The sequence below is a fragment of the Patiria miniata genome, unplaced genomic scaffold, assembly GCF_015706575.1.
Source record: "Patiria miniata isolate m_02_andy unplaced genomic scaffold, ASM1570657v1 HiC_scaffold_29, whole genome shotgun sequence".
In the NCBI taxonomy this organism is placed as follows: domain Eukaryota; kingdom Metazoa; phylum Echinodermata; class Asteroidea; order Valvatida; family Asterinidae; genus Patiria; species Patiria miniata.
In genome coordinates this window covers 425,685-447,788 of record NW_024037068.1, presented here as the reverse complement: position 1 = coordinate 447,788, position 22,104 = coordinate 425,685, and the positions used below count along the sequence as shown (strand labels likewise).

The window sequence follows — 22,104 nt, the reverse complement described above, 5'->3', positions numbered from 1 at the left end:
ATAATGGAATCCACCACTGAGGCACTGGTTGACATTCATGGACTTGCTACACATGGCTTTTATCACAATAGCAGTACAGGAAGCTAGGCAAAATCAATCGGATACCCCTAGCACTGCTAAAGGTCATTAGGCCAAGGTCCATCATATTCCATCAATATTTAGTCACGCCAGGCCTTCTGGACCAAGTCCCCCAAAATCCACCAAAATGGGAGATGGATTTTGATGGAGTTGGGGTGGTTAAGGGTTAAATTGTTATTAATGGAAGATAATATAGATCATATGTAATGTTTGGTTGTCAAACCAAAGTCAACGCACAAAAAGTTGTAAAAATTAAATATTTCTTGTATGCAGCAACACATTTATTTAGTTCCTATGAATCACCAGGTATGTGAAATGAAGAAAATCTTTTTAAAAGAGACAACTTTGTGGAAGTTCGTCTTTTAAACATGTCCTATATCTGAACTGATACCTCAACAAATCAATATGGAATTTGAAAATGTAAATAATTCCGAATCGTTTTAATTTTTAAGAAAAAATTATGAGAAAGCAATAAAAATATTTTTTGTTTTCAAAAACGTGTTTTGTAGTCCATCCATGATTTTACATGTTATACTCAATACCTTAAAAGAACAAATATATCAGCTTACATTAACCCTAACTCCCTAGGCATTTTTGCTAGGATGCAACCTCAATCCAACCTGCAAACTCCTTCAACTGCCTCCATGTAAAAATTGCATACAGCCTCATCTTGCAAAATTCGCTGTTATTTCTTGAATGAGGTCTTTGGAGGGGTGACCACTGCCTCAATTCTGCAAAATCCTCCAGCAATCACTGTCAATATGTTGAGGCAGAGCCAGTGATATCCTGGAGCAGTGCGGAGGATTTCAAGTAAATTATGTAAATTAAGGTTGATCGTGATGGGCAAAAATACTGCTTTGAATCCACCTTAAGATCGAAGCGACATGGACAACCCGGCCACTTTTGCTTTCTTGGCCGACTTGACAGAGGACGGCGTCTTTCCGAGTCTCTTCTTTGCAGCACCGGGAGATTTCTTGGACGTCTTTGCTGTGGAAGGTCTTGTATCCCTGCTTCTAGTTCTGCATGACAATCCACCTTCTTCCTCATGGTCGCTCGGTCCTTCGTCCGTCGTCCCGTCGCTTCCAATCGAATCCTTCTTTGGCATCTTGGCAGTTTTCTTGAGTTTGCTGCGGAGGAGTTTCGGCGTCAGTTTTGGTGAGGTTACGGTTTCCGTGTCGCTGTTGGTCTTGGTTTTCCTTCGTTTGGAGGACTTCTCTTTTGGAGTTTTTGGCTTCTTAGTTGCCTTGGATGCGTCTGTTCTCTCTACATGAGGAAGGTCAGTTTCATCATTTTCATTGGTGACTTCCTTCAAATGCCTTTCGTTAATGACTTCCTCATCATTGATGTCATCTTCATCAACATGAGTTGCTTCTTCATCATCATCGCTCATGTGACCTGTGCTATCCCCACTCTTGCCCTTTGAACTTTGACCCAGGTCGTGACCTCCCAAGACACTTGGGCTCAGTACTGCTGGTGTTGTATCGATGACGAATGATGCACTGCCCTCAGCAAGTTCAACGCTGTTCTTGGCTACAAAGCTGTAAGATTACAATAAAAGTAAATACTTAATATCTTCAATAACAGTTTCACCAAAACACACGCCAAAATTGCAGTTGAATGCAGACATTTTAAATGTTTTGTGTTAAAACTTATCAGACATTGTGAAAAATCAATGTTAATTTCCAAATGATGCAAACATACACTTGCACTCCCCAGTTTTCTCAACTTACAATTTTGATATCTTTAAAACTTGACAAATGTAGAATAAAGCCACCATTAGTGCGTTTTCAGTCCACTGTGTCTCTTCAATGATGTAATGAAATTAGTATCTTTGTGCTCAATCCAGGAGTCTTAAGCTTTCAATGTGACTATACCTTCACCAGGGTAGTTTAGTGATGGAATAGTCCGATAATTTAGCAAGAATAGTGCATTGCTATGAACAATCTTTTTGTGTCCATATATTAAAAGACCAAAGCATGCAATAGACACATACAGACTGCAAAGGTGCTAAAAGAAAGCAGAGCTTATAATTACTCAGTGTTCGCCAGCCGGGCTACTGAAACCGACTCTTAACTTGCCTGCAGGCATTTTCACTAGCCTGCACTTTTCTTTCTTTTATAGAGTGTCTCATAAACAACGATGTGCATGTTTTATAGGTTTGCTTTCTGAATTTAATGATTTATTTCTTCCTGTCCTTTCATCTTTGCCGTAGCCCAATAATTTTTGACTCGCCAGCCGGGCTACATAAGGAATAGTTTGACTAGCCCGCCACTGTTTTGACTAGCATTTGGCTAGCGGGCTACCGCTAAAGTTGAACCCTGGCTTACTTTAAGTATGGAAAGGCAGAAAACATTTTTTTGGGGTAAATTATTCCAACATCCCTTCTTGTGACTCACCCAGTCTCAACAGGCCCAGTGGCCCGACGCATTCGCTGCCAGGTGTACTCCACAAACATTGCCTGCTGCAGAAGACGATTCATCCGCTCAAAGTGACGCTCTGTCAAGAAAGACACAAAAGTCATATTAATACCAAGAAATTTCCCCAAAGCAAGTATAGAACTTAATCCGTTTCCAGTTGTAGGGCCCACAATACCGACAAATGGGCCATCTTGTTTTTAGTGAATGAGGGCCCTAACGAAGCTATTTTCTGAGTGCAAACATATCATGTTTACTGATGCAAATTTAGTGGCTTTCCTTCATTATCTGAAAACTGAAGACTTTAGGAACATAATTTTTTTTTTAAATTATAGCAGGATGTTAACTTAGGCCATTAACTTGGGGATCATGCTTTGTACACAATATTAGTAGCTCACCCGGATGGACTTGGGTACAGACAGACAGGTTAGCCACGACAGCCGGGCTTATCGAACGCTCAACCGCAGGCCATCATGATCCTCACATGACGTCCTTAGCCACCACTGACAAAACGCCAGTTTCTTGCTGGGTCTTAGTTCGAGACTTACTGCTTTTTCAGTCAATTGCAAAACTTTAAAAAGTTGGGCTGGACTTATAGCCTCTAAAGTCGCCATGAACTCAATAAATAATGATATTTAGACTTCAAATAAAGATGCTTTTAGGGTCCAATTGAGATTTCCGCTGTCCGGCCGCCATATTTGTCGGTATCTTGGAATGAACAACGCATGCGTGTGACGTATTTCCACCACTGACTCCGCTCCACGAGCAGGGTCTGTGGTGGCTGACTCGGGTGAGCCCCGAGAATGACGTCAGAGCTAATCGAACGGCACGGGGCTAACCTGAGTCAATCCGGATGAGCTAATCGAATGCACTCAATGCAATGTACTTTGCTTTAAAATAAAGCCTGTTGGCATTAGTCTTTCAGTCCGAGACAGGCTTCCAGAGCTACGTCTACGTCTACTGCCAGCATGTTTCCAAGCAGTTGTAATGGGCAGAAGACCCTGACAGCAGCTCTAAACTAGAGATTCGGATGCAGCCTAACCTGTGTACGGAATCAGTCCCTCCAGCGTCTGCTGCATTGTGGTAAAGGTCATGAGGTCATCTGGGGTCACGTGCCTGAGTATGATCGCGATGACCGTCTGCGCCGTGTGGCAGTGCTTGGAGTTGGTGTTCCAGTGTTTGCAGAAACCTAGCACAGACTCTGTGCATGTACAAAACAACGAAGTTTGTCAAACAGTGTCACACAGGGTGAGTAAAAAAAGCGGAACACATACCCATAAATTATAATTCACATTCAAAAAAAATATGTAGCACCAAAAATAATGACTTGAAAGCCAATTTCGTATGCTACTTTTAGATGAAAAAAATTACTCTAATTGCTCAATCCGTTCAAAGAATATCACCATTTAAACACAATGGCCCTAAAACCTCTTTCGTCCAAAAATGCGATTTCAAGAATCGTCGTCACAATTGTCTTCAAACATCACCAGCGATAAAACCTCAGTTTAAAAGTTAAAAATATTCAACAAAGTCCTCTTGAAGGCCTGTCTTTAAAAAAAAAAAAGTGGATTTTATAAATCATATTGTTTGCCTAACCAGGGTTGTTAATAAAGATATTGTGTACAGCAGTTGTTGAAACAAGTATTGTGTCATTTTCTTTGTTGTTCCAAACAATCAGAATACACAATAAATTGCTTTTTTTTTGGACGAAAGAGGTTTTAGGGTCATTGCGTTTAAATGGTGATATTCTTTGAACGGATTGAGCAATTTCAGTGTTTTTTCATCTAAACGTAGCTTATGAAATTGGCTTTCCAGTCATTATTATTTTTGGTGTTACTTATATTTTTTTAAATATGAAATATATTTTTGGGGTTTGGGTTCCACTTTTTTGACTCACCCTGTAGCTTGTGTCCTTGGGCTGGACAATGTACTACAATTTTTGAAGTTGATCCATTAAGCCCAATGTTTGTTGCCACACAGCGTATATCTTACACATTAAGTGTATGGATTTTTTCAAATAACCTTGACAGTGAGGGACTTCCTTGCAGATTGAATGATTAAGATTTAGCATTTGAGATTACCCTAATATTGGCAGTTACTGGACTTTCCACAAATTACATGAATTCTGCCAGCTCACCTATTTGATCTGGCCTCATTTTCTTCATCGTTTTCTCCAGCTTCTGCTCCCCGTCAGGCTCATCCAGAAGGCCTGCAGGAAAAAAAAATTGTGATTATCTTTAAAAGAAACCAAGAATCTTTGCTAACACCTCAAAAGACCCAAACTCAAAACAAATGCCAAAGTTATTCACTTAAACAATAACCACAGATGAAACAAATTGTACAAAAAGGCACAACTACAACCATTACCATACTCAGTACTCAGGACTTTAACCCAAATCTATACAAAGCAAACAAGACTAAACCTTTAACAAGCCAAAACCAGAATTAAGACCTTAACCTAAACAAAGTTAACTTCAACTATAAACTCCACTGGCCTTAATCCTTGACCTTATCCAAAGCCATAATAAAACAGTAACAAAAATGAACATTACATGCAATACATTAACCTGAAACTAAAAAAAACCCCAAATTGTTCAAAAATTCTAGTTTGGTACATTAAATTAAACTAAACCCAAACTAAACTAAACGGCAACCAAACTTAACTTAACTAGATTAAACTGAAATAAAACCACACCAAAACCAACATTAAACTGAAATAAAACCACACCAAAACCAACATTAAACTGAAATAAAACCACACCAAAACCAACTTAACTATTTTCAGCACTTACTCTTCATGATTGTGAGCACTCGGTACGGTTGATTAAGGGTAATGGCTAGTCCAATCGCCTTCAGGTACTTCTTCTCATGAAGCAAATTTGATAATTCTTGTTCCCTGTAATGAAACAAAAATTCCAATTAAGCAAATTCACCACAAATTAAAAGTACAGAAGTTTCATAAAATAAAGCAAATCACATCAAGTACAAAGACCATGCAGACAACTGGACAAAAGTGACTTGCACATTAAAAAGTTGAAAGAGCACAACAGTATACAAAACACCAACCTCAAAAGTCCTATTTAAAGATTTCACGGACAGAATTTCCCTTTTCACAAAACAAAAACCCAGAAAAATGAATCAACTTACTTTAAAATCTGTTCTTCCTCTTTTTCAATCTCTTCTTCTTGTTCAATCTCTGTGATGTCCTTTAAAGAAAAGAACAGAAAATAAACAAAATGGGAAAGAAGTTGATACTAATAAACCAAACTTTGGTATTGCAGCTTCAAGAACACCTTAAATGGTCAATGAGATAAATTGTACTTAGGAACATATTTTGTGCAACTTTCTACTCCTCTTAAATGTATAAAAACTATTTGAAACCCCTTTTTAAATGCTTTTCTGGACAACTGAGGGCACTGTTGCTGTGATGTCATTTCAAGAAGGCACTGTTCAGTTTGGGGGTTTTCTGTTCAAACTGCAAGCCCTAAAATGTGTGCATTGAAAACAGTTGTGAGAAAAGTTTGATCATGGGCTTACTGCCACGTACTGACACAATAACGAATCACCAAAGAAAAGACATTTTACGACAGCAAAATATCCATAATTCTGGCAACTTTAGGTGCTAAAATAGCTGTAACATTGACAGACATGCAACTAAGAATTTAGGAAAAACGAGGAAACTCCAAACCACACCAGACTTTGAACAGTGTTTTTCAATTTGTAATGGCATTCATTAGAAGTAAAAACGATGAAATCAGCAGATCCGAGGAAAAGTTGCATGGCTTCTGTTGAGGTTTCTGACTGAAATGACATCACACTTTTGCTCATGAGTATGGAAATTCACATAAACATAAAAACCAAAAAGGCACCAAAATAGCCTTGAAAATGGCAAAATGAAAACTGAAAATAAGGTTAAAGGGAAAACAAAAGTGCATTTTCAAGGATTGCATAAAAAGTTAAACTGCATAGCCCTTTAAGGAAAATATTTTTGTGACTTAAAAGTCATCATTATTTTTTTATCCAGCATAATCATTCTTTTAAAATGAAATCTTGTCTCAATTGTGTGAGCTGTTAACTGGCGGTCTGATTTTCACAATCGGAGCCATTTTGTTGTAATTCTTCAACAAATTTCTACCTTCCAGACGAGGATGTTGGAGTCTCCACCGCCACTGACCAGCGAATCCTGCCCTCTATTGGCCGCCAGGGCCCAGACTTTCTGGGTGTGCTCGTCGAACGTCTTGACGCATTCGTTGCTCTTGATCGTCCACAGTTTGAGCAATCCATCTGAACCACTTTAAGAGCAGACCAAAAAAAAAAAAAAAAAAGGTATGAAGAAAAAAGTAGAGTAGTTTGGGGCAGTAATCCTTTCCCTGCCTCCATCCCTGTGGCTCAGGCTCGAATCCCGCCTGGGCCGTTATGCAGATTGGGTTTTCAGTCCCTACCTGATTCTGTGAGTTTTCCCCAGAATATTTATCTGGGGTTTTTCTCCCACCCCTAAAACTGTAATAATTTCTTCATTGCCTTTTCTCTACAAGTTTCTTCAGGCTTGCAAGCTACAGTTTCCATAAAACACTTTTGAGAAATCTTTGGTTTCATTACCAGAAATGAAATAATATTGTGTTTAGTTATATTAACCCTGTACTTGCAACAGTTGGAGTCACTGCAAAAGTAATTAACCAACTTTCTTTTAATTTTTTTCAGTTTGGGGTTAAAAGAAATTAGAGTGGAAGATGCCTCTCTTAAACCCAAAACAATAATTACACATTTATCAGAGATTTCGAATTGTTTCATTTCGTTTTTGTAATTGATTAGGCTGTACAGGGTGACCCCAAAAAACATTTGACTTAAAAAAAAAAGGATTGGTGGAATTTTTTTTGGGGGGGGGGTATCAGATTAAAGCTGAGAGCTTTTTCTTTCAAATAATGAAAAAAATCATGAAAAAAGCACTGTGGGTTGCTGAGAAAATGCCAATTATGTAAAAGTAGTCATTTTTCATCCTGTACACAAATACTTGGAACAGTGAAACATTTTACTGTACTAGCCTACTGTGCAATTATCCTTCATTTGTGCAATGTCTTTAATATTTTGACATATTTATGATGCTGAAAAGGTTTCAAATAGGACTAAAAAGGATAACATACCTGTTCAGGTGGACAATAAAAGGTATTATTTCCATGAAATTCATGTGTACTCTTGTCATATTATTATTAATCTGATACCCAAAACATAAAAATCCACCGATCCCTTTTTTTTTTATAGGCAAATGTTTTTTAGGGTTGCATTTTTTTGGGGTCACCCTGTACATTGGGTTTTCCCCTCCCCCATTTTCTGTGACCCCGGCTCCGCCTTTCCGATAAACTCACCATGAAACCAACTGCATTCCTCTGGAAAGGAAAGTGACTTTTAAGACAGACGCATCGTGCCCCTCAAACGTCTGAGGAAAAATAAACACAGAGTAGTAACGGTTGACGCACGAAGTACAGAAATGGATTGTAGTCTGCACATTTTCATTGCATGAAGCATGCCAAAATTATCAACAGAAAAAGTACAGAGTGAAAATTTACATCTCCCATCCCCCAAGACAAAACAAATTGCATCATAACTCAGTCATTGCAGTACCCACTGCTACGTATATAAGAATATGACTGGTTAGCCAAACTTGGCAAGCTAGGTGGTCGAGTGGTTAAGACGTCTGCACGAGTAAGCACGAGGTTGTGGATAAAGCCTGTGAATATATTTTTTTCTGTCTAGCTCTTGAATAGCTATGATTATACAGTGCTTACAAAAATAGCCAGGTGGAGGGCCGGAGCTAATATAGAATTATCCCCTAGGTCTGTCCATTTTCGAACAATTTCTGATTATCTGATTATTCAAAACTGTGTTTGACCGAATATTCAAAACTTGTGATCAAGTTCGACACGAGCCAGCTGCAACTATGTGCCTCACATGCAGAGCAGGGTGTTCAAATGTGCATGGGCTAATCCTGCTAAAATGATGGGAACAATGAAAATTGTTACTGTCAACCAAAAAGTGGTACCTGACAAAAAGGCGCCACAACTTTACACTGAAATAACATCACAGTCGAGTGTGTACATGCATATATATTTTTTGTAATTTGGAACCGGCAACCGGTGAAAAGCTATTCCAATGTTCGATTGATTATCGAATATTCAAATATTCGGTTTATTCAGGAAAGCCCTAATCTCCCCCAGCAAAAGTTCCACAATTAACCGCAAATGACTGTACCTTGACACAGCTGAAATCTGACAGGGCCCAGATTCTGATGGTCCCATCCGCTGAACTTGTCGCTAAGGCCTGCCAAAACATAATCAGTCAAGTTATGTACCAACTTACACTTAAAAGGGCTTATACCAGACAGTTCTGTAACGGAAGTGTGAAACTAACTTCAAGACCCCTTTAAGAGATCAAAAACAAACCATAATATCCTTTTTTCCCCCAAAAATAGTCATGATGCATATTTGGCTCAGGTGTGCTCAATTCAATCTGAATTTCTCAAAATCTATTTTTTTTTTTTAAGAATCGTGACTGATTTTAAAACACAGACCTGATCTGTAGGGGAGAACTGCACACACCATATCCCCCGTCGGTGACCCCTGAATGACCCCAGACTAGTCTCCTTCTCCAGGTGCCAGAGTCTGGCCGTCCGGTCCTGGGAGCCCGTGGCCAGCAGTTTGTCGTTTGGCGATACGGCAACAGAATTGATATCCTGTAAAAAACAGAAAGACAAAAAAAGTGTTTTTTTTTCCACATTATTTGTTTCAAATTTAATATATAAATATATAAACACTATGTTTGCATAATCTCAAGCTTCAGCTTTTCTTTCACAACTTGTTGATCGTATTATACAGGACTATCTGGCAATCACACCAATGGTTCGCATATTTCAAACGCTAACGAGGATTTTGGCTTACGTGCATGCATTTTTCCAATAACCATTCCGTGCTTACGCTGCAGAATATCTGCACTAGTCGAGTAAGAATAGGGCAGTGATTGTTATGGAAGTGTTCCGTGGCTTTCGCAGCCAAGAAACTGGGCGAGAAAGATTAACCCTAACAGTCCTGAATCCTCCAATTTTAATACAACTTTGCACATCCCCTAGGGAGTTATTAAGCCAATCACTAACCTTCTCATGAGCACGCTCCGTGAACCTGACGTGAAGCGGAGCAGGCGTTGCAGTTTTCTCGGCGGATAGGTTTGATGGAATGGTCCAGACTTTGATGGTACAATCTTCACTGCCACTCACAAAGAATGAACTGGATAACCTATAAAAAAAGGATAAATCGAACATTTTTTACTTCTTAATGAGCCATTTTATTTAAAATTAAGTTGAAATTTGCACAGTAAGGTAACAGGAAGTATATATTTCCGGAACCTTATATTTTGCTTGAATTACAATTGAAATAGTGTTTCTATGTTTCAGAATTGTAAAATGAAAAAAAAATGGGGGGGGGGGGGAGAGGTTAGGGGATGCGGAGGTTAGGGGAGGTGGGGGTGGGGTGGGATGGGACAGGGGTGGGGTGGGGTGCCACGAGGTTGGGGTGGGGTAAGAGTGAGGGGGGGGGGGGGGATGGGGTCGGGGTGGAATTACCTCCCAAACATTGCCTTTTAAGAGTTGGGACTAATACCTACACTAAATATAAAAGTAACTTTGTGCAGGTAACTTAATCACTGACTCAATTTTTTCCTTCATGGCACACGTTTTACTACTCTACCAACTGTTTATCATGTTTGAAATTTTAAGAAGAGCACCCATTCATAAATTAAACTTAAGTCTCATAAAATATTTATTATAAAATTCACAAGTTTTTTTTTTCAAATCACATGTTGTAAGTAGCACATTAAACTATAACAAACATAAATAATTCCTTACAAAATGAGTGCAAAGAACACATATGTAGAGATAAAAAATAACAAACATAAATAATTCCTTACAAAATGAGTGCAAAGAACACATATGTAGAGATAAAAAATAATTACAAAAAGAGCAATTAAATGTAAGTATATAACGAAGACATTTTCACAGGAGACAAACGATTACCTTGCAGTGGCCACAGCCCCCACTGAATGGGTGTGTCCCTTGCCAACTGCGACACAGTGCACTGAGCCCGATGTCGGATCCATGCACCACACACGAACTGTGTTATCCTGCAAACAAGAGCCATGCCAAAGAAGATTAAGAACTTTGTGCAGCACGGACAAATGTGAAAAATCCTCCAAAGGAGTTAAAAATATGAGATTTAAAAGGAAAATGTGTCATCTTACCTTTGAACTGCTCACTAACATTGATCCATTTTTGAAAACTTGCAGGGCTAGGACGATATCTATGATAACAGAAATGGGAAAACAAACTTTTTACTACATGTACAACAATTTAAAGCTCATCAACAAAGAGGTTTGGCAGGGGAAAGACACAGAGCAACACGTTAGGGAACTTAACCAGTTCGCGCCGGGACTATTTTGACAAGAACGGAACGAGGCGCGGGATTACTTTTCACTCGACCTCAAGCCAGGCGGGTTGAAGCCATCACCCTCGGGCAGCACACTCATTTTCCGGCCTCGCTCGCTGCGAGCGGGTCGCTGACAGATATTTCCGGCCTCGCTCACTGCGAGTGAGTCGCTGAAAGATATTTATCTGTCATCTGTTCCGAATACTGCAAATCCAGCGCGAACTGGTAAACTATTAAATTTCCTCAAAGATAGTGATAAATGTTCCACTGCAACTGACCTGTGTGACCGGGAAGGATCTGGCAGCTGAGCGATGAAAGCTCAAACACACGAATCTGCTCGCTGTTACTGGCCACGGCGATGTGCGAGTCTTTCTCACCCATAAAGCACAGGTCCAAAATCTCCTCGTTGTACCCAACAAACTGAGAAAACCATGGAAAAAGCAGCCAAAAAAATGTAAACTTTTTAATAAAGGCACATTTTAAGTCGGGCTAAATACAGTAAATGATCAACATTTCGATTTGTTTGTTTTGATAATGCAATGTCATATTTTAACACAAACAGCCAGGAAAAGCCAAGTTGTCAGGTTTTTCAATTTGATTTTATTACAGCAGAAAAGTTGACACGTACCTGCTTTTCCAATTCAAACTCCTTCAATCCAAATAATAAGATGTTGTGATCATAAGTCACCACGGCGATGACCCCCAATGCGCTGCAAAGTATCGCCTGGTTGATGTGTGTTTGTAACTGCTGCTCTTGACCCTTGACCCCGGCTTGACCTTTGACTTCAGCTTGAGCTTGGACTTGCTCTTGACCTTCTTGATGGGTGTGGCTGAGAAGCTGCTGTTGTTGGGTGAATACACATTTTGCAGTGGAGGCGTCCCAAACCTTAAGTACACCTGAGTTTAGCAAACAAGTTGTAGTCAGTAAATATTTGGTTTTATTTGGTTTGGTTCGGTTTGGGTCATGTGGGTTGGGTGTGGTTTTGTTTTGTTGGGTTGGATTGGGTTGGGTTGGGTTGCATTGGGTTGGGATGGGTTGGGCTAGTTTAGGTTGGGTTGGGTTGGGTTGAGTTGGGTTCGGTTGGGATGGGTTAAGTTGGGTTGGGATGGGTTAAGTTGGGTCGGGTTGGGATGGGTTAAGCTGGGTTGAGTTGGGTTGGGTTGGGACGGGTTAAGTTGGGTTCGGTTGGGATGGGTTAAGTTGAGTTGGGTCGGGTTGGGCTTGGTTGGGTTGGGTTGAGTTGGATTGGGTGTGGTTGTGTTTGGTTGGGTGGTGTTTTGTTGGGTTGAGTTGGATTTGGTTGAGTTGGGTTGGATTGGGTTTAGTAGGAATTTGCTGAGTTGGGTTGGGCTGATTTGGGTTGGGTCGAATTTGTTTCTGCATTCAATAGGGGACGTTGAACAATAGAGGACAATAGGGTCCCCAATTCCCAAAGGTCCCCAATTTGGCAATCCTGTCCAAAAAAATATGGAAGGTCTTCCCAAAAAGTACAAACAAAAGAGGGACAATAGGGGGTCCCCGATTGCAGGCAAATACACACTTATGTGGGTTGGGTTGGGCTGGGTTGGGTTGAGTTGGGTTGGGTTGGATTGGGTTGGGTTGGGTTGGGTTGGGTTGGGTTGGGTTGGGTTGGGTTGGGTTGGGTTGAGTTGAGTTGGGTTGGGTTGGGTTGGGTTGAGTTGAGTTGGGTTGCATTGGGTTGGGGGCTGCGTTGGGTTGGGTTAAGTTGGGTACTTGGGATGCATTGGATTTTATGTTGGAAAAGGAGGATTTAGCTTGCTTGAGTTAACAACGTGTATTTAGAGTTTTCATGAAATGTTTACACTGGAGACTGCCATTACCTTGAGATCCTGCTGTGATGAAAAATGCATTCTTGCCTGCAATCCCGATCTTACTACAGTCAACGTCAGATGGGGGCACAATAACAGACTCCAATGGCTGCACAAAAATATATATATCAAGTTTTTCTCATTTAAAAAAAAATCTTCTACAACAGTCCTTCGCTCATTTAAAAGAAAAAGAGTACAAAAAAATCCAGTCAGAATGTCTCTGGTATTAAAACCAACTTCAACAATAATATACCTCGTACACTGGAACTGTTTTCCGGACCGTGTAGGAGTCCAGGTCCCAGACTGTGACAATATTATCCCTGCCAGCGCTGTACATAGTCTGGCCATCCTCTGTGAAGGCAAAGCTGGTAACCCCGCTGTAGTGGCTCTCTAATACAGCTTTACACCTAGGAAGGGAAAGGGGACCAGTTGTTTTGTAACAGCTCGTGGCATCTACCAAGTTTCGTGGACCTGCTCAGCCCAATGTTTTGCTCAGTACAGAAAATATTTGCTAAGCGAAAACAGGTAACCAGCCAAAATATCATGCAATGCATCCTGCCTCAGACTGGTACCCAGCTTATTTTTGCTTAGAATTAACATTTAAAGCACTAATTGCTTAGCTGCTTTGTAAACTTTGGCCATGGTACACAAGATGATAAAATCACAACTAATGAATGAAAGGTTTGCGGAAACACCATGTGCGAATAATTTCCCAACTAAGAGAATGGTTCTGAAAAGAACCAGAGGTATAAACTCGACGTTCCAGTCAGTATGCTTTGACAGAAGATAGTCAGAGCATACCGTCTGGAACATTAATATCTCCACCATGCAAAGCCTCAAATCTTACTTAAAATCACAACTCAAGAAATTATCAAATAATTTTGCTGCCTACTTCAAACTCTTCGTTACCTGCTTGTTTTGAGATCCCATACTCTGATTTTGCAGTCATCTGCGGCAGAAAAGAGCAGAAGCTTCTCTGACTCTGGGTGAAATTCAACCACACTGCACGGAGTGGAAGGATTAAAATATAACAAAGAGTAGAGATTTGTTATTGTAAAGATGTACCAAAACTACACACATGAGGTTAAAATTATAGTCAACAGACATAATCAACTAGAAAGCACTCAGAGAACGCAAACCTCTGCCAAGGCTGAACAATTCCCACGTCATATTGTCAGTACACCAAAAAGAAATGCTCGCATAAATGGTGAAACATTCCTGGATCCAGACCCAGATCCGGATCACTTCCAAAATCTAATCGATTAGTACTTGTACCAAGGACCACCCCGAAACAAAATTTCACGCAAATCCATCCATAACTTTTTAAAGTTATCTTGTTAACAGACAAACCAACCAGCCAACCAACCAACATAATCCGATGAAAACATAACCTCCTTGGCGGAGGTAATAAAAGCTCAGTATGATTTCAGAATAAAATTCAAGAAGTCAGGTTGATCTGACAAGCCAAACTAGCCAAAATTTGATACCAAGTAGGTCTATGGTCAACATGTTGATACCAAGTAGGTCTATGGTCAGACCCCAACAAATCAGTGCAGGCATCATGTCAACAGAACACTCACAAGTGAAATGTACGCCAACCATTCAACAACAGTCAAGGCTAAGGCTAAGTCTAGAGCTACGGAAATGGTACTGAACTGTTTGCAAGTTACAAAAGTGTACCTCGCTATTCCCTGGGGCCTGGTCAGCACTGTGGCTAAGTCTCAGTGACTTGCAAAGTCTTGGGCTATGCTATGGCCATGCCATTGAATTGTTATGCTACATTTAACCCTTACCCTGCCAGATGCAAAACAGTGCATCAGGTGGAAAAGAACTGGTGCACTTTGATGCATTCAGCTACCAACACCAGTGCATGGATTGCCAGCTCTGAAACAATGCGAGCTAAGTCCCATTGAACAATGCCTCAGTTGCACACTGCTGTGCGCGGTGACCACAGACTCTGTGGCAGTTTGGCCTTGAAACTTTTCCCCTGATGGATCTTGCTACACTGGGCAGGCTTGTCACTTAGTCAAGTGTTGCATGTTGCTACGTTTGGCAGGGTTCTAGCAAACATACCCTGGAAGGTTAGGGTTAAGGATAAGGCTATGGTATTGAATGGATTAAAAGGAGTCACAAAATTGTTACCTGACTACTCCCTGAGAGCCCTTGAGATTGTGGGTGCAGTACTGCCGTACAATGTCCCACAACTTGATGGTGCCGTCACTGCTCCCCGTGGCTAGAAGGGTGGAGGTCGGGTCAAAGGTCATACTGACAACGGGACCAATGTGGATAGCCTGTGAGAATAGAAAATATTCCAGTTACACGTTTTAAGAGTTGTCTCCTTTGAACATTTGACTATTCACTTTAGAATTGCTTATGAATCCCAATAATCTAGACGTGCAAGCTTACTCCGGTAATTCATGTTCCCCCACAAACGATCTCAGAAGGCAAATTCTTACGTTCAATTTCAACGACTAAGTTCAGGTATGCAACTGGGAATTTTGAGAAGAAAAAAAACCGAGGAAACTCCAAACTACACAAGACTTTGTACATTGTTTTCAATTGGTAATGGCATTCATGAGAAGTAGAAAACGAGGAAATCAGCGGATCTGATAAAAAGTTGCATGCCTGTAAGTTAAAAAGAAACTTACGGATAAGGCCAAAAAAAAAAAGTCTCCGGTTTCTGGTATGCGCGCGCGTCGCCTTAGCCATGTGCGTCGGCAAAATTTTAAAAAAAATTTTCAATGTAAGATGATGTCTCAATACTGTCAAACTCAATGGTTTGACTGGAATCCTGCTGCTGCACAATTTTAACGTGTTTTTAGATGGGGTAACGATCGAGTATAAGCTTTATGTGGCCTCTCTGCACTCCCATATATTTTGCACTAAATTTAGTTGGGCACCATTTGCAGACAGTGTTGTAATTTTGTAATTGTGCGTCTGGAAGCCAGACTGACAGAGCGATGGTCGTGTATCTGGAACCTGTAAACGCTTTTTAATTAGCTCAATATACTTCTCAAGCCTTATGGCCTTACTGAGGTCACCTCAAGCTGCACTCTGAAGGATATTTAAGAGTTTTAAGGGGATCGAAGTGTCATCTGCAACATCAGCCGACATTTGAAGAGAAAAAAAAAGTTGGGTAAAAAAAAAAAACACGCGTCGCCGCACCACTTTTGGGGCAAGCTCCATACCAGAAACTGGAGACTTTTTTGGGGGGCCTAACAATGAAAACTACAAAATAAATGAACAAATACATGAACCTGAAAGAAAAAGGAAAGTAATGGTTACAAATTTCCTCCCACCTTCCATGTTCGGACACACCTCTCCTCCTTCCAGTCCCATTGCTTCAATAACAGGTTTCTGTGGGCAACCACTAAAAACTAGGAAGACAAAAAAAAAATGTGACAGTCAGTGGTTAGGTATGGCATATTCAAAGGGGACATGGAATGTGATTGTTTTAACTGTAATTTTTTTAAAATGCACCTTTGTGTCCCATTAAACCTTGTTTCGGAAAGATTTCCATATATACGAAGTTCACTCAACACCCTGTGTACAAACCCTATGCGATTGGACTGAAAAATTCTAAGCGTTTTCTAAGAAAATGCTTGTATTTTCTCACTGCTCAAATTGACTTTGATGACATGAAATTGCTATCTGGGGCTTGTTAGTCAATACAGAGGAAAATTAGTGAACTTCTTATATGGAAATCTTTCCCCTTGTTTCAGCACAAAAGGTTGATAGAACTCTGGATATTTTGCTGTCGTAAATTTTCCTTTCTTTGGTGATTCGTTGTTGTTTCGGAACATGGCAGTAAGCCTATGATTAAACATTTCTCACAAATGTTTTCAATGAGTACATTTTGGGTTCACAAACAGAAAACCTCTTAAACTCAATTCAACGGCGTCTTCCTGAAATTACATCACAGCAACAGTGCCTCAGTTGTCCGGGAAGGCATGGAAAATGTTAATGTTTAAAGAAGTGCACTTTTCAATAAAATTAACCAGAAATATGTATTTTTCATACATTGAAGTAGAAGTTGAACAAAATGTGTTCCTAAGAAAAAGTCGTCGCATGGACCCTTTATGCAAAACGATTGATGCTATGTTAGAATATCTGAGGACATAATTTGAAATCATGGCTTATGAGTATTCTTTACAAACACAGTCAGAATTACAGTTGCAAGTCAGGTTTTTTAACCAGTTCACGCCGGATGACGGGTATACACCCAACGAGCGTGGCCGGAAATATCCGTCTGCGACCTGCTCACAGCGAGCGAGGCCGGAAATATCAGGGTGTGCTACCCTCAGATGACGGCCTGACCCCGTCTGGCATTGAGGTTCGTGAAAAAAACAATCCCGCGCGTGGGTCCGGTCAATGTCAAAATAATCCCAGCGCAAACTGGTTAAACAAACTTAACATTGAAAGTCTGCTCAATGTATAGAGTATATTTCAAAAGAAATGTTTTGCAAAAATTGTTTCATTCATTTAGCACATTTTGTTCTACATAGGAATATTCAAGCATACTGGAACTGTTGTTTTTAGCATCATTTGTACAGAACATGCAATGCTAATAACCATTTGGCTGTGATAAAAAGAACTTACTTCATCATCAGGTGTTACTGCAAAGCAAGTCACATCATCACAGTCCTCCTATAAAAATCAATATAAGAAACTACAGATGTAAAACAAAAATGCATCTTATTTCCATTATTTCTTGAATATGGTCTGTGGAGGGGTGACCACTGCCTGAATCCTGCAAAATCCTGCAGCAGGAAAAATAGCATATAGCCTCAATCCTGCAAATTCCTCCATTATTTCTTGAATATGGTCCGTGGAGGGGTGACCACTGCCTGAATCCTGCAAAATCCTGCGGCAGTGACTGTCAATATGTTGAGGCTTGGCCAGTGACATCCTGGAGCAGTAGGGAGGGTTTCAAGCATAATCCAGGCCTATATTTATGCACGGCTGAGCAAAAACAACACAAGGTCTAGCCCATTGGCCAAGACCTTGACAAAATGCAATGAGTACTGAATCAGTAACACACTTTTGCCATGTAACCTCAATCCTCCAAATTCCTTAACTTTGGCAAAGAGGATTTTGAAGGATTCAGGGCGGTTAGGGTTAAACTACTTCTGCAAAGCTGCATTGCAATCATGAATGAAGTAAATGACACCTAGACTTCACGTGAAATACTTGTCTCAAATTCTACTAAATGCTAACATTTTACCCATTTTTGTTTTTTCTTTTATTTATATACTCACCGCTTTGATGGAATGTACCACTTTACCAGAGGTGGTTTCGATGACATTAATATTGGCTCCATGCACACAGAATACATGGTTGCCATCTCTAGAGAGATGGACTTTCCCTCCGGTGTAAAATGCTGAGATCCTGTTCTCCACACGGAAACTGTTACAAATAAATAAAAACACAGAATGAGTTTGGTTCAACCTTGCATGCGTATACAATACATTTCTCTGCAAGCTCTTTCAGTGCAATGTGGGAAAGAATGTTGCATCCTGATGCCACTTTTTTTCATCATATGATATAGGCCTATTTAGTATTACCTCAATTGCGGTCAGTCATCGCAAACATTTTGAAAAGACATGAATCTGGGACTGAGAAATATTTCCAATTTTGTTGACTCTCCATTACTCCATAGACTTTGTACACAACTGCTGAAGTGGCGTCTGGATCATTCGGGTCCTACTAAAGTGCGTCAACAAGCGTCAACAAGCGTCAACAAGTGCCAACAAGCCTCAACGGTCGTCAATGAGCATCAACAAATTTTGTATATATATGCTTTTGAACATTAAAAGTAGCTTGATATGGTAGATAAAGCAACAAAGAACATTTTCTGCATATCAATTAAAGTTAAAATTATTTAAAAACTTGTTTTTTTTTTAACGCGAAATCAGTGTTCTCCAACATGTAGAACAAACCTGGCACCCCGCCATGCTTTCATCGGCGCCCGCCATGTTTAAAAAGTCCCCGCCAAGCTTTAAAATCCTGCCGCTAGGTTTAATTTTTTTGACTCTACAGTGTACATTTACAACTAAAATAATTGATTTCAGTTGTTTTTCCACACATTAACAATGTTTTTCGATGTCATCCCAGCCCGATCGGGGTTGTCTTAAAATCTCGCTGAATTAATCACACGCACGGCCGGCCGTGTAAACACCAGCGATTCCCCATGCACCCGGCCGTCCGTACGTACTATACTATAGTACGCGCGATGTACACACACACTGACAACTGAATCCCCAGTTCCGGAGTGTGCCGATACTTCAAGTAGCGACAACCCCGCCGCAAAAATATATATCTGTATTAGTACACACACACACCAGCAGGAGTACGTACGGCAGATCTTACGTGCAGCCAACCGACTTTCTTTTTCTCAGTGCTTGCACGCGCGGTACACAATATAATACGCATTGATGTGTACGAGGCAAATGAGCTCGAGGCCAAAACACGCGTGCCGATTGTCAAAAGTTATAAATGGCGATCGTGTATGGGCCCGGTTCCCTAAGAGAACAAAATCCACTTTTAATTTATTTGACTTACCAAACTAGTTGGCGACATTTAAGAACATACAGGTAGGTCATAAATAGAGGGAAATTTGGGGGGAAAATGACGATGACAACGACAAACCAAACATGAAAATAAAGATGACAATCGCATGGCACCGGCACCACCCATAAAATCGCGTTAAAAAAAACGTAATTTGTATCCCATTTTGTTTTTCAAAATTACAAAAAGGTGTCATTTGATCTGAGAGAAGTCTGTTTTAGGTTGAAAAGGAAATTTTTGAATGCTAAAAAAATCGGGGGAACTGGCCTGGAGAATCGCCTCAGATTGCACCACAGAGCATCTAGAATCCAAAATTTTCTCGGGGCCCTTAAGCGGGCCCCGGACCCCACGCCGTAAGGGCTTCGCGCTCCGCGCTCGCAGGAGTCCCCGCCAACCCCAGCGCCAACCTTTGATTTTCAAAGTTGGAGAACACTGCGAAATGTACGACAAATTTGTCGATTAGTGTTGGCCACCATCTTGTTTACATATGGCTTAGCCCTACTACGCATGCGTGAAGTGTACAGAGCCATACTACGCATGCCCGAAGTGTACAGCGCCATCCAAACAAGATGGTGGCCAACACCAATCGACAAATTCTTTGTAAGTTTCGCGTAAAAAAAACCAAGTTTTTGAATAATTTTAACTATTGATATGCAGAAGATGTTCTTTATTGCTTTTTTTTTACCATATATTAAAGCTACTTTTAATGTTCAAAAGCATGTACAAAATTTGTTGATGCTCGTTGATGACTGTTGAGGCTTGTTGACGCTTGTTGACGCACTTTAGTAGGACCGGATCATTCACCACTTTCTTTGCCATATCGCTCATCATTCAAATTCAATCATGTCCATGTTGCACGTTGGGCATGTTGGGCGCGTTTCGTCATTCGTGGATCTGCACCATCTGTCGATCGCGTTGCGCTATCGGTTGATCATGAAAATATCGGTCGATCCCGTTGCAACCAGTCGAACATGCTCTGGAGGAATTTTCAAAAGGTAGGCGCTAAGTAAAGTCATGAAAGTCTGAGGTAAATTACCCATCATGTGACATGTCCATCATTGCAAAACTCAATCGACCGATCGCACAATCAAAACGCAATCGACCAATTGCACAGATCGACCAATTGGGCTCAAAAATATTAAAGTTTTTTGCAATGAAACCACCAACTAAATTTAAAGAATGTCGGACACTTCGCCCCATTTCCACGTCGCCCCATGTCACTTCGCCCCTAACCACTTCGCCCCATCCCCACTTCGCCCCATCCCCACTTCGCCCCATTCCCACTTCGCCCCATTCCCACTTCGCCCCATCCCCACTTCGCCCCATCCCCACTTCGCCCCAGCTGTTACATGTAAAAAAAAAAATCCTCATCTATTTTATTGGCTTAAGAACAATTCCAACAGATTCACTAATTGCTAACCAACGGAAAGAATTAGCCCACCAACATTGACCAAATAAACAATTCATAACCAACCTCTCAAGCTATCACTCTCCCCTACCGAGAAAAAAAGCTTGAAGTAATAAAAGATCCAACTTTGTTCCCAACCCGGCTATACCAACCCGTCTCCCACTTATCTGAGAACGACAATACCTTTGACATCCTCATTTCACTCTTGGAGGAACCAATCTACATGGGGCGAAGTGGGGATGGGGCGAAGTGGGGATGGGGCGAAGCGGGGATGGGGCGAAGTGGGGATGGGGCGAAGCAGGGATGGGGCGAAGTGCGGATGGGGCGAAGTGGGGATGGGGCGAAGTGGTTAGGGGCGAAGTGACATGGGGCGACGTGGAAATGGGGCGAAGCGTCCGACACCCAATTTAAATACAACTGTCGAAAATACACGGCCATAGGCTAACTTAGTGCAGTGTGATGAACTCAATTCTGAAAGCAAACTGTCAAACGTAACCAGATAACGTTACATTTTCTGTCAATCCTTCTATTTGTTCTTATAAAAATTAATCCTTGTTGTGTTCATTTTTTCAAGGTTAAGTTCACAGATCGGAAGCCAGGAAATTGGAGAAAGACAAAAATAACTCACTTGGTTTTCAGTTTTATCGCTGCCATGCTGTCCTCCGCGTGCGCATGCAAGTGAAATTAAAATCCATGCCACTAAAGCTCAGTTTCAAGCTTCGGTCAACTACTAGCTCCTGTTGCACTATGGATTCTAGAGGTGCTTACCAAATGATCGGTTCCCTGCTTCAATGTTGCAAATTTGCATAGTTGGACGGGACTTTTTTTACAAAAAAATACAGGCAACCGACTAAAAATCTTTGCCATTTTTAAAATCTCGGCTTCAATTCTAGTACGGCTTATTTTGAATTAAAAGTGATTTTTTTTTTTGCCTCAAATAAGATGTTTTGTGTTTCTGAAGCAGAAAATGGAGCTTTTCTTTGTGAAATCTGTATCAAAATTTAGGTTCCAATGTTCTTGCAACTTTATTAATTATACAAACACATGCACACTTGTTCTGCTGAGAGGTTGTAATAAATAGATGTTATTGTTACAAAAATTTGCAGGTATATATGTCTCATTTGAACTTCTCATTTTTTGAAGAAAAATCCCTTATTCAGCTTAAAACCAATTATATAACTTCTGACACAAATTCAAACGTCAACATTTTGCTGTTTAGCGTTAAGTTTATTCTACAACAAATGGATGTATCAGCCTTTATACGTGTACATTTCATTTTTCTAAGATTAAAAAGTGCATTTATATAACTTACATTTTTTATACACTACACGTGATAAAA

The 22,104-nt window shown here is 40.5% G+C and overlaps 1 protein-coding gene across 1 annotated transcript; it reads right to left on the bottom strand.

The window, feature by feature from the left end:
* Positions 1 to 788: 788 nt before the first annotated feature.
* LOC119735402 (transducin beta-like protein 3) lies at positions 789 to 21,520 on the bottom strand. Its single transcript, XM_038209102.1, has 23 exons — positions 21,394 to 21,520; positions 18,049 to 18,196; positions 17,390 to 17,437; positions 16,090 to 16,167; positions 14,933 to 15,081; positions 13,700 to 13,792; positions 13,044 to 13,197; positions 12,803 to 12,899; positions 11,589 to 11,857; positions 11,239 to 11,380; positions 10,776 to 10,834; positions 10,552 to 10,658; positions 9,637 to 9,775; positions 9,058 to 9,219; positions 8,739 to 8,807; positions 7,856 to 7,926; positions 6,628 to 6,784; positions 5,640 to 5,698; positions 5,285 to 5,388; positions 4,630 to 4,701; positions 3,535 to 3,693; positions 2,475 to 2,574; positions 789 to 1,616 (listed from the first exon to the last, which is right to left on the bottom strand). Exons 1-23 carry the CDS (start codon positions 21,417 to 21,419, stop codon positions 947 to 949), a joined length of 3,132 nt encoding a protein of 1,043 aa, XP_038065030.1. The 5' UTR covers positions 21,420 to 21,520; the 3' UTR covers positions 789 to 946.
* Positions 21,521 to 22,104: the final 584 nt, after the last annotated feature.

Coding starts and splice junctions, on each gene's coding strand:
- LOC119735402 (XM_038209102.1), bottom strand. CDS start 21,419: ATGGCAGCGATAAAACTGAAAACCAA. Junction 11,858..12,802: donor CATCACAGCAGGATCTCAAG/GTAATGGCAGTC, acceptor TGCTAAACTCAG/GTGTACTTAAGGTTTGGGAC. Junction 3,694..4,629: donor AATGAGGCCAGATCAAATAG/GTGAGCTGGCAG, acceptor GTACATGCACAG/AGTCTGTGCTAGGTTTCTGC.